We start from the raw sequence: 13,664 nt of genomic DNA, 5'->3' as shown, positions 1-13,664 counted from the left end.
AACCGGGAGGAAGATTGGGGAAGGTTTTCTTGAAAATGGACACTATCTCTTGAATTTACAAGAATTAAACGTTTGTGCTTCCGCTAAATCTATTAACCAAGACATTTGGCATAAGAGGCTTGGGCATCCTTCCAACAAGATTTTAAATAGTGCACTAGATTTTTCATTTTCAAATTGTATCAATTGTGATATATGCAAGTTGGCAAAACAAACAAAGCTTCCTTTTTTCCAATCAAATAGCAAAAGTGAAGCATTGTTTGATTTAGTTCACTCCGATGTATGGGGTCCGGCCCAATTAACTCTTATAATGGATTCAAATATTTTGTTATATTTATTGATGATTTTTCTAGAACTACTTGGTTGTATTTATTAAAATCAAAAGATGAGGTTTTCAATTGCTTTCAAGAATTTCTATGTCTCATAAAAAATCAATTTGATGCAAAACTTAAAATTTTTAGATCGGATAATGGAACGGAATTTGTAAACAAAAATTTCACAACGTTTTTTAAAGAAAAAGGAATCATACATCAAACTACTTGCATTAACACTCCCGAGCAAAATGGAGTGTCGGAAAGAAAAAAATAGACATCTATTGGAAATGACACGTGCATTACTATTTCAAAATAATGTTCCAAAAAAATTTTGGTCGGATGCCATCCTTTGCGCCACTCATTTAATAAATAGATTACCAAGCGTTATTTTACAAAATAAAAGTCCAATGGAAATCCTTTACTAACAAAAAATTAATTTTGATTATCTAAGAGTATTTGGTTGCGTATGATTTGTAAAAATTAAAAGAAAAGATAAATTTGGCTATATGTCAACCAAAACCATTTTTTTGGGATATTCTTCATTTAAAAAGGGATATAAGTGTTATGATCCTATAACAAAAAAATTATTTATGTCTAGAGACGTTATATTTTGTGAAGATAAGCCATATTTCAAAACAATGGAAATGAGTGAGACACCACATGCAAGTGACAAAATAAATTTGGAACCAACGGTACTACCTCATGTAAATGACCAATTAGTTACACAAGATAATGACCAAGAGGTTGAGACAAGTGTTGTTGAAGAAACAATAGAAAATATTGAAACCAATGATAATGAGATAGAAGAAAATCAAGAAGTTAGACGGTCCATAAGAACACCAATACCGTCCACTAGACTTAGAGACTATGAGACCTATACGGTGCAATACCCTATACAAGAATTCATATCATATAAAAATATTTCTTCTTCTTATAATGCATTTCTCACCTCCATTGAGAGAACACTAGAACCAAATAACTACCAAGAAGCCATAATTGATCCGGTATGGTGTGGTGCCATGAAGGAAGAACTAAGAGCTCTTGAAAAAAATGGGACATGGGTAATTGTACAATTACCAAAAAACAAAAAACCCGTTGGTTGCAAATGGGTATACAAAACCAAATATAATAGTGATGGTATCATAGAACGGTACAAGGCTAGATTAGTTGCCAAAGGGTATACTCAAACATATGGAATATATTACAATGAAACCTTTGCCCCGGTAGCTAAAATGAATACCGTTAGAATTTTATTTTCTATTGCGATGAATAACAATTGGAATTTGTACCAAATGGATGTAAAAAACGCCTTTCTTCAAGGAACACTTGAAGAAGAGGTATATATGAACCTACCACCCGGCCATAAATTGGAAAACAATTCTAATTTAGTTTGTAGGTTAAATAAATCGATTTATGGATTGAAGCAATCTCCACGGGCATGGTATGGAAAACTTAGCTCTTATTTAATTTCTTGCAAGTTTAAAATTTGTAGTGCCGATCATTCATTATTTATTAAAAATGATGGAGAAAATATAACCCTTGTACTAGTATATGTAGATGATATTATAGTTACCGAAAATAATGTAGAAGAAATTAAAAGAGTTAAAAGCCAATTAAAGGAAAAATTTGACATCAAAGACCTTGGATATTTAAAATATTTTCTAGGAATAGAGGTAGCACATTCAAAATTGGGACTCTTCATCTCCCAAAGAAAGTATACTTTAGACCTCTTAAAGGAAACCGGTAAATTAGGATGCAAACCAATCTCTACCCCAATTGATAACCGGCATAAATTAAATGATGAGGATGGTGAACCAATTAAAGACATAAACCAATTTCAAAGGCTAGTTGGAAAGCTAATTTATCTAACGGTCACCCGTCCGGATATTTCTTTTTTCGTAAGCCAAATTAGTAGATTCATGCACTCACCAAGAACTCCACACCTAGAGGCAATAAATAGAATTTTAAGGTATTTAAAGAAAAATCCCGGCAAGGGAATTTGGATGAAAAACAATAATTCTAATATCATATGTGGCTATTCCGATGCAGATTGGGCTGGAAGTTTTGATAGAAAATCCACTACCGGCTTTTGCACATTTGTAGGCGGAAATTTAGTCACATGGAAAAGCAAGAAACAAAACGTTGTGGCACGATCTAGCGCGGAGGCGGAATATCGTGCCATGGCGTCAACCGCATGCGAATTAACTTGGATAAAACATCTACTCAAAGAAATAGGCATTGCTTGTGATCAACCAATGAAGATGTATTGTGATAATAACTCCGCAAGACATATCGCATCGAATCCGGTATTCCACGAGCGAACCAAACATATAGAAGTGGATTGTCACTTCATTAGAGAAAAAGTTCAAGCAAAGGAAATAGAAACACCATACGTTAAGAGTGAAGATCAACTAGCGGATATCCTCACCAAAGGCTTGGACCCGAGTTCATTTGAAAAAATTTCAAGCAAGCTAGGATTGTATGATATATACATTCCAAGCTTGAGGGGGAGTGTTGAGAAATAGGATCTAGGATCTCAGATTAATAATCATCATAGATCTAGAAATAGAAGGCTAGGATTAAATCAAGGAAGTAAAGGGGCCTCCTTGCATATATTCAACAAATAGGTATACTGTACATAGGTACAAGGTACAAACGGTAACAAAACAGTAGCTTAGATGTTTGTAATATATATAGGAATGGTAACAGTGTAAAGAAGAAGAACAAAATGAAATAATTGTTTTCTCAAAATAATCTCTCTTCAGAAATTGCATAAATTCAACATGAAAAAAAATATTTGGCCGAATATGCGGCCAAATATTCGAAACCGAATATTGAACTGAATACTCATTTCCTATTCGGTTTCCAACCGAATACGAATATTCGGCCGAATAGACCGAATATTAAAACACTGATATTAAGTATTACAAGTATTTATATCTATGTAAAAAATACTTGAATAATCACCTCGTATACGTTTATCGTGATAAATATTTTTTTTGTATGAATAAATAATTAGTGGGGACCATAGTACAACCTCTAATCTTAGAAGTGGACCCTCTAATTTTAGAAGTGTTTAAATAATTAGTGGAGACCATAGTACAACCTTTAAATAATTATCATCTTCATTATTTAACATGGACTCTAATTTTAGAAGTGTGTAAATACTTAGTGGGGATCATAATACAACCTTCCTAAATTATAGCTGTGGGGATGAATATAATTATTCAATAATTTTAAGACAGACATACAATAACTAATATTAAGCCAAAATTATAAGAACATAATAATACAAACAAAACAGGAGAAGACGTTTCTTTTGAAAGGGTCGCATTTAGGAGCGGACCCAGAATTTTCATCGAGGGGGCAAAAAAATATCAAATCGGATTTAAAACTATTAATTAATTGGGTACTCAATAAAAGAATAATGTTTTAACTTATATTTTCCAATGCTTTAACTTATAATTTCTTATGCTTTAACTTATAATTACCAATCATAATACAAGAAATTTATTTTGATTTTAACATTAAATTTAACCTGAATTACAAATCAAACATTCAGAGGGGGACAAAAAAAATTTCAGGAAGGAACAAAGTCGATCGGTACCAATAGATTACCACTAAAACTCGAAATCCAGTGGAGACAGTTGTCCCCCATTCTACTCTGAGTCCGCCTCTGGTCGCATTTTAGAAAGCAAATTTCTAACAAAAACTCAGGCAGCACAACCTTCTCTCTGTTTTCAATGAAGAAAATAACAGGTATCTAACAAACAAAAAAGTATTTATTTATTTCACATCCCAATTTCATAATCTTTAACAACTTCTACTCTCATATAGTACAGGCTTTATATCTACCGGAGCTCTCACATTTGGTATTGATACATACCAGTATGGTAAATTGGTGATCTTCTTATGTAAATATGAAAAGTTAGAGACATATATAATCAAGTTTAGAAAAGTAGTTAAGTCAGGCTACATATCAGTCAGTGTTTTTTCTGAATTTTTTTATTATTTTTTTATTTAATGAAAACACTGATTTTGAAAAATTCTAAATAAATGTTAAAAATTTTCCAAAAAAAAATATAAAATTTGGTCTCCAAGCACATTTCAATATGAAAAACATGTTGAGAAGTTCGGAATAACTATTTGAACTTTAAAACTAGAGATATGAGCGCAAATTAAAACGCTCACTTTAATTTGCAAAGTATGGTAGCTTTACTCATTTACAAATTATTATAGACATTTTCTCCTCTTATTGCTACTTGCAAGCACCAATTGGGTGGGGCATTACCAGTAAATACAAAAAAATTAATTTATAGCTTACTGTGTTCAAATACAAAACATAATAAAATGGAACAACTGTAAGGAAAAGTATAGACAAGGATATCATAATGCATGACAATTAATTATATCATTAGCATCTATACTTTTGGGCAGCTCGGCATGCTACAGGATTAGGTATATTTGTAATAGTTTTCCCTGTTTTCATCCTCTTTCTTGGACGAAGAAAAATTCTATTAAGAAGAAAAATAGTTTTCAGTGTAGGTCAGTCCAATGAATGTCCTTGAGATTTAAACGAAAAATAATAATTATTTTTAAGATCATTAGAAAATTGTCTTCATTTTTGTAGTCTTAGTGAAAAACACCAAGGTACCCATTGTTTAGCCGAGAACTGGTACAGTTATTATTATTTTTTTCTTTTCTTTGATTCCAAATTGAGAAGAGTTTTCCATTTTTTTTTTTTTAAATCTTCGCAAAAGCTGCAAAGTCGCGAGGGAGAATTGAACTCTCAACTTTTGAGTAAGCAACAATCTTAGAACTTTTCTCCTTTCTCGAGTTTTCCATCTTGTGAATTTGAACTCGAATACAAACTTTGCATAAAAATTAGGGGCTGTTAACTGATCATGTACAATTACAAATATGATACCGTTATTTTTCATATCCAGAGTTCAAACTTCAAACTAGATTTGTTACTGTAGTATATTTTGAACATTCAGCATAGTTATATTATTAAGTTTATTCTATTTTCTTTTTGGAAAATAAGCAGATTTGAAGTTTGCTAGGCTGAGTAATTCTATTTTCTTACTGATATGAGGTCGCTTGATCATGAGGCGAAGGGAAGGAATATTTGAGCTTGAATGTGCCTATTTGAGACGTGTCCGGATCCCCTAAAGTAACTTAAAATTTGAGTTTGGATTCGAACCAAATCAGAACTCTGGCGAACTCGACCCGAGGTGTTATGCACGAGCGGTCATTAATATTCGTGCCAAACCAGATCGGTCTGTCTGGATCCAATCACAAAATTTGAGTTACTTTAGGGGATACTAATTAAGAACCTGCGGCTTGAGTGCGTATCCTCTGAGATATCTCAACTTTTGTGTGACCGACGTGTCCGGTGCCTATTCGGAGGTGATGTAGGAGGTCAGTATTATGTGTGCTTTGAGATTCGTTCGGAGCATATTTAAACGGTTGGGATTTTTCATAAAGTCACGCAAAGTTTGAGATATCTCAGAGGATACGAATTCCTGCGGCTTTACCGCTTTAGCTTAAGTTCACACATTAAATTATAAACCAGTTCTAGTTAAAATCCATCATGAAATATCGCACAGCAAAAGCAGATGGTGTAATCGAATTGAGGGTGTTCGGCAAGTTGAGTAGGATTAAATTTTAAACTTTGTTAAGGAAGAGGTGTTTGGTAACAAAAAGTTAAGAAAGTAAAAGCTTAGTTTTCTTAAGAAGTTTCAAGTGCTTAAACCATATAGAATGACTCCTTAAAAATTTGGGCAAGCTTAAAAATATGGGCAAAAGAAGGCTTAAGAAAGTGGCTTTAAGGAAGCCTAAGCTACCCTTGCCGAACACTACCATTAAGCTTAAAAGGAAGGTTTCACACGTAAATTATCCCAATTCTCAATTAGTCAATTTCAATGAATGCCAATTAGTGTATTAATCTCGGACAGGGCACGGGCGGACCGAGTATACCCGGGCAGGGGCACGGGTAGAGATCGGGCACGGGTAAGGCGGGTATACGGGTATCTCGGACCGGATATCTCGGGTATTTTTTTCAAAAACCGTGCTCTGCCCGTCCTATACCCGTGCCCGTGGTCCGGGTAGGTCAGTTTTTTTTTCTTTTTTTTTCTGTTTTTTCCGTTTTTTCTTTTTTTTTCTGTTTTTTTTCCTGTTTTTTTTTTCTGTTTTTGTTATGTTTTTTTTACTTTAAAACAATAAAATATAAATAAAAAATATAAATAAAAAAACAAAAATTAAAAAACAAAAATTAAAACATAATTTTAAAAACAGAAATTACAAAACAGAAATTAAAAACAGAATTTTAAAAACAGAAATAAAAACAGAAATTCAAAAACAGAAATTCAAAAACAGAAATTAAAAAACAGAAATTAAAACAGAAATTAAAAAACAGAAATAAAAACAGAATTTTAAAAACATAAATTAAAAACATAAATTAAAAACATAAATTAAAAACATAAATTAAATACATAAATTAAAAAACAGAAATTAAAACAGAAATTAAAAAACAGAAATAAAAACTGTCACACCCCCGATCCGGAGGTGCGACAATTCCAGCCGCGCCTATTTACCATTCAATATATATAATACAAGGCACGGATCTTTTTATGCATTGCCAATAGCATCCATTATTTTTGCCACATCCCAATTTAGTTACAAAAATTATCTGACATTTATAGTGGATGATGCTAGAGAAATATTCTCTGCATCCTGTCAGATAAAATAATCCCAAATCTCAATCTTTAGGTGACCCTGCTGTCAATAATAACCCGAAAGCGTTTCTCTGACTTCGCATAATGAACCTGTAACCCACAAGGGGAAACGAGTGAGAAATAATAAATTATTTCTCAGTGCTGATTGCCACTCAGATTATTGGATTCGAAGAAAATCCATATTCAGAATGAAATCACCGCACGAGAAATAAACAGTTCATTTCATAATGACGAATACAAATGCTCAATAATAGAATCCAATTGAATAACAAAAATTACAGAAATAAATCAGAACTCTAAGGATCTTATCAGAATAAATGATTTGGGTCAAAATCTTTTAATCCTTTAAGTCTGGTAACGTTTGGGACCTAATCTTTACGACCACTAAGTCTGGTAACGTTTGATTTCTTAACTTTACAATTTACATTTCTGGTAACACTCATAGATACAATAACATATATCTGTCGTGTCAGGGATTATACCATTCTAACTATTTGTTAACAGTAACAGTACGAAATCAATATAACAATACTGTCATTATCGGAAAGAAAATCAATGATAAGACAGTAACCACAGTTCATTAGTCTCACAGTCACAATTCACAATTTATTCAATATCCCCTATCCAACCGGTACTGGATTCAGTTGGGGCCATTCACCATATGCGCATAAGGGTCCTGGAGTAAAGTCTAGTAGCTAGCTAGACTTTACGTATAATAATCATTTTTCTCCACTATATGGAGGTTCAAGGATTTTAGTATTCAATATTCATTCAATTCAATCACTGTGGTCTCAATCAATCATTTACAATAAGAATCAACCAATCGATAAATCATATCAATATGACAGTCAGACTTACCTGTAATTCAGTTTCAATTACATTGGGCTATGCATATGATGCAACAGATCAATCAATGCAGTCAATCAAATATTCAAAATGCACAGCGAGTTACGATTTAATTCCTAGTTATGAATCTCAGACTAATCCAATAACCTCGCACCTGATATCGTATGGCAACAGGTGAGGTCGCTAGCAGTCAAATCTTCATGAGCATTCCATCTCATCAAACTCTTTTGTATTTATGCCTACTTTAAGTTCCACAGTTCAATAACCTAATAAATCAAGATCCAAGTCTAAGTCCAACAGTCAAGTTCAATTTATTTTCATTCATTTTCGGGCAGAGTCCAGTTTTGACCAACTCAGTTTCTGCTTCCTTTATTTTTAATTTTCTGGATCAGGTCCGAAGGCTTAACTTGAGCCATACTTTATTTTTTTTTCCATTTCAAATTTATGAAACAAGTTCAAAAGAGCTCAAGCCCAATTTTCTATTTAATATACAATCAAGCCCCAAAGGCCCATAATTAAATTCCAAGTTACGTTTATAATTTCCAGCTAGTATATATATACATTTATATATATATGTAATTTTGCAAATTCAACCTTATACTTTATATTTCTTTAACAACAAGCCCTTGGTATTTTAAGTAGGTGTACCAGTAACCACAGTAAACCGGCACCGATATTGGTACCAATGTTCATATTGCATCACCAACCCTTATCCCCATACCAACCATGAATAATTTCAATCACCAAGAAAAATAATACAAATACCTGATATAATATATTTGAGCTTGGTACCGAAAGGTAGAGCTAAAATTGAGTTCTAAACTAAAAATTCAAGTATCCAATCACTATAGCAATTATTGGATTCATATCCAAGTGATGTACTTGTGGGTAACAGAGAAGCCTCAGACAAATCCATCATATATATTATTAATTTAGTTTTCAATAATTCCTCACAACTTTGACTTTTGTACTTTAATTCATTTAAATAAACTTCTCCCAAATCCAAATCATTTAATAAAAAATAAACATATGGAAATCAAGAAAACCACAACCAATAGACAGATTACCTACAATAGCACAGCTATCTGGACAGAGTATCGAGCTATTGATTCAATAACAAAAGTCAAGCCAACTAGAGATATTCATTAGTCTCCCTGTTATTTGCCGAATAGAGAAAACAACCAAAATAGGCAACCTAACCATAGAGAGAAGGAATAGTCGGTGGGGATTGGGAAAGAAGAAAATACAGAGGGATAAGAAGGGACGTGGGTCCCACTATCTTATTTAAATAACTTATTCGTCATTGTTAATCAGTTCAGAAAAAATGATATTTATTCTTTAAATATTACTTACTCACTAAAAATACATTCAGACAGTTCGTATATTATTTTAAGTTATCAATTTCATTATATATATTTTGCCTAGTGTTACAAAAACAGAATTTTAAAAACAGAAATTAAAAAACAGAAATTAAACAACAGAAATAATTAAACACAACATATAGAAGCTACTATAAATCTAACCTATTTAAAAATAAATCTAACATTTACAAAAATAAATCTAACCTATTCAAAATAAATCTAACATTTTTAAAAATAAATCTAATGTAACATTTTTAAAATAAAATCTAATGTAACATATTCACAAAAATAAATCCGAATTTTCAAAAATAAAATCTAACCTATTCAAAACAAATCTAATTACTTCACATATTTTCAAAAATAAATCTAACATCTTTTTTAAACCTATGAAAAATAAATCCGAATTTCAAAAATAAAATCTAACATCAAAACAAATCTAATTACTTTGGCAAAGGCTTCTATGGACATAAGGACCTATTTGTAAAATGAATATATTTTTATTTTCAAAGTTCAAACAGTCGATCCAAACCGTTCATCTTGTTCTCCATATTAATATGTGCTTGGAGACCAAATTTTATATTTTTGTGATTTGTTTTACTATTTATTAAGATGGGTACAAAATTCAATGGTCTAAATTTGATATTTTTTGTACCCATCTTAATAAATAGTAAAAAAATTCACAAAAATATAAAATTTGGTCTCCAAACACATATTAATATGGAGAATAAGATGAACGGTTTGGATCGACTGTTTGAACTTTGAAAATAAAAAGAGTGTTCATTTTACAAATAGGTCCTTATGTCCATAGAAGCATCACTCAATTACTTTACATCTAACAAATCTAACATAAACTAAATAAATCTAACATATTCAATAAATCTAACAAATTTAACAAATCTAACATAAAATAAATCTAATAAAATCTAATTACTTAACATCCAATAAATGTAGCATAAACTAAATTTACTCTACAAAAATAAATTAATCTAACATGAAATAAATGTAACCTTTAAATTTCGCATAAAAATCTTGCGGGAGGTGCCGAACTTCGTAATTCCGTTTGCGTATTTGTAGAAGGAATTAAATTTACAACTATTTTTTTTAAAACAATCAATTTAAAATTTGAGAATAATAAAAATTTAGATTGAGAGAATGAGTATTGAGATGAAGATGTGAAAATGAAAGTTGGAAGAGAGGTATTTAAAGAAATTTGATTGGAGTTGGAGGGATAAAATTTAAAATTTAAAAGAATAATAGAAAAAAAAATATTTATGTCCCATCCGGTCGGTCCGGTTCGGTCCGGGTGGATCCGGTCGGTCCGGGTCGGTCCGGGTGGATCCGGTCGGTCGGGTCCGGATGGGACATGAACCTGTTTTGGGGGGGGGGGGGGGGGGGAATTTGAATTATTGGGTCGGGTATAAGGGTACGGGTATGGGTAAGGGTAGACGGGTACCCGGGTAGGATAAAGTCGGGTACGGGTAAAGTCGGGTACGGGTATGGTCGGGTATTTGCCAAAAAAACAGAGTCCGGTCCGATTTTTTCCTGTATCCGCATACCCGCATACCCGCGTACCCGACCCATACCCGGGCTCGGGCACGGGTACCCCCAGACAGCGGACACGGACGGGCAGGGTAGGGTATACCCGACCCGGGTATTATTAATACACTATTGCCAATCCCCACTCCCCAGCCAAACGGAGCAAACCAGTTAAAGATTTTAACAGAGAAATTTTGGATTCATGCAGGACAAGTACCATACTCAGTACTGTTTTAATTTTGTAGTCCTTGCACTGTATATAGCTAAAATATCTCTGTTAAAATCTCTACGCACCAAACCGAAGTAAAATATCCAGTTTCCCCAACTGGTGAATCGACTTAACACGAAACAGCCTTATCCTCCTCCGCTCTCTTTATACAACTCTTATCTCTCAGTCTTCTCTCAACCAAAGTGCCAATCTTTTGCTCCAAGTCAAGCTCAGAACTCAGCATCTATGGCAGCGGCCTTCACCAACCTAGCCCCCTCCTCCTCTCCAATTGCCGCCTCCTCTCGCAAATCGCCTCATCACTTCCCCTCCCGAACCTCCCTCATTTTACCCAAATCGTCACCCAAAAGATCATCCCTGAGCCTCCGCCGCGCCATCACTTCCATGCTGGTTCCCATGGTCGTAGAACAAACCAACAGAGGTGAACGATCTTATGACATCTTCTCTCGCCTCTTGAAAGAGCGCATCGTCTGCATCAACGGTCCAATCGACGACAACACATCCTCAGTTGTTGTGGCACAGCTTCTATTTCTGGAATCAGAGAACCCAACAAAGCCGATCTACATGTACATTAACTCCCCAGGTGGTGTCGTGACAGCTGGATTGGCCATCTACGATGCGATGCAGCTTGTTAGAGCCCCGGTTACTACTCTCTGCCTCGGTCAGGCTGCTTCCATGGGATCGCTTTTGCTTGCGGCTGGTGCACCAGGTGAGAGACGGTGTTTGCCTAATGCACGGGTTATGATTCACCAGCCATCGGGGGGTGCCCAGGGGCAGGCTTCAGACATCGCCATCCAAGCTAAGGAGATCTTAAAGGTTTGTTAATTTGCTTTGATATACAGTTTTATTGACCTGTAATTAGTAGTTGGTTGTGTGATTGAATCCAATTGTTCCTTCTCTTGTTGGGTTTTTGTAACATCCAATAGAAGAATAAACTATCCTGAGTGCTAATTCAGGCTTAAAATTGCCTGATAAACAGAAATCAAACAAAAACATCTCTTATTGGTTGGTTAATCAGGAGAATTAAATTGCTGGGAGCTAATTCTATAATAGTGATTTTATTCAAAGGATGTCAGGAATGGTGCTCTTATTTCAAAACAGCAAATTAGTAAAATGATTTAAGGAGAATTAAATACAGAATTAGGAACCAAATAGATATTTGTAATTAGAGGGGATTTCTGGCAAGTTGTGGTACCAAAAGGTTGTGATGCTAGATACCATCCCATACATTAATGGATCATATAGTCTCAACTCTAATTGAAGTTCTGGGAACCTGAATTTTTTTAAACTATGGCAGGTAAGGGACAGGCTTAACAAGATCTACCAAAAGCACACAGGACAGCTGCTGGATAGGATTGAACTATGCATGGAGAGGGATTTGTTCATGTCTCCTGAGGAGGCCAAGGAATTCGGCCTCATCGATGATATTATTGAACACCGTCCTGCTTCCATGATCACTGAAGCTACTAAACCGTCAGATGTCAGCGGTCCAGGTAGCGACAACAACAAGGGCACTGAAGGCACTGAAGCGGCTGTTGCTGACTGATATATGCACATGGTTAGGTTGTTGAGGAATAGGTGATAGATGCTTAATCTTGTTTTCGGGAGTGTAATATCTTGGGTGCAATCTTGTGGGTGTATGCTGTTTGTATTCAAACATGATTAAACTGGATATCTGATCATAACAGAGGATCTAAGTTTCCTTTTTTTTAAAGAGAATTCAATTGATTTAAGTACTTCCGGTGTAGCTTGCATGAATGCTTTACCAATTCTGTAGTTCTATTATTTTCCTCAACTGTATTATTTTGGTCTTCCTGTTACTTGCATCCAAATTTGTCTGATAGACCTATTTTATCCCAATTTAAGGAGTTATTCATCCATTTTGGAAAGTTGATCTACAAAATCTCTAGAATGCTGTTGTAATGGTTTAAAAGAAGTTATTCATCCATTTTGGCTGACGGGTTGTATCAGCATTTCTTTGATTGCTAGCATATTCTCTTCCAGTATGTGCATGCAAATTATTTGGACTAGTAGAATGGAGGTTTTTATATCATTGAATTTTGACAACTAGTTAATAGTTGAATGCAACGATCAACAGGTTACTGGTTACTGGTATAAATGATCAATCAGAAACTAAAAGGGGCGCTGTAGGGGCTCTCTGATTGATATTTATATATGGTTAGGTTGTTGAGGATTAGGTGATAGATGCTACAGGCAAACAACATCTCTATTTTATAATTCTTACATAGTTGTATAATTTTCTTAGAATTTTCCATTTCATTCAAAAGTACTTTAATATATAAATTGTTTGATCAACAACAAATATATTTTGTCCACTTTTATTTTATATAAATCATATTTCAAACATTATTTAAACAATAATATTATACATAATGGCTCTATAATAACATGCAAAAGAAAAGAGTGATGTCAAAAAAAAATCTGAGAGTCAAAGGTGCTTAGTTTTAGCGTGGGATGTGTGCTTTCCTCTGCTATCACTCATCAACACTCGAGAGAAAAACGGGGAGGAAACACCCATGTTGAAAAAGAGACCCCAGATCCTATGTATTATCTCACTATTTGAGATTTAGTTCGGACCGTTTGATCTGAATTCAGATCAAAATTCATATAACGGACTGGATTGAAA

The 13,664-nt window shown here is 33.9% G+C and overlaps 1 protein-coding gene across 1 annotated transcript; it reads left to right on the top strand.

Moving 5' to 3' along the window:
- The first annotated feature begins 11,091 nt into the window (after positions 1–11,091).
- Positions 11,092–12,753, top strand: LOC144561612 (uncharacterized). The gene is made up of 2 exons (XM_078310625.1): positions 11,092–11,833; positions 12,315–12,753. Exons 1-2 carry the CDS (start codon positions 11,246–11,248, stop codon positions 12,561–12,563), a joined length of 837 nt encoding a protein of 278 aa, XP_078166751.1. The 5' UTR covers positions 11,092–11,245; the 3' UTR covers positions 12,564–12,753.
- The last annotated feature ends 911 nt before the right edge of the window (positions 12,754–13,664 follow it).

This window comes from Carex rostrata, chromosome 11 (assembly GCF_964058835.1).
Source record: "Carex rostrata chromosome 11, lpCarRost1.2, whole genome shotgun sequence".
NCBI lineage: Eukaryota > Viridiplantae > Streptophyta > Magnoliopsida > Poales > Cyperaceae > Carex > Carex rostrata.
This window is presented reverse-complemented; position numbering and strand designations above follow the sequence as displayed.

Coding starts and splice junctions, on each gene's coding strand:
- LOC144561612 (XM_078310625.1), top strand. CDS start 11,246: ATGGCAGCGGCCTTCACCAACCTAGCCCCCTCCTCCTCTCCAATTGCC. Junction 11,834..12,314: donor AAGCTAAGGAGATCTTAAAG/GTTTGTTAATTT, acceptor AAACTATGGCAG/GTAAGGGACAGGCTTAACAA.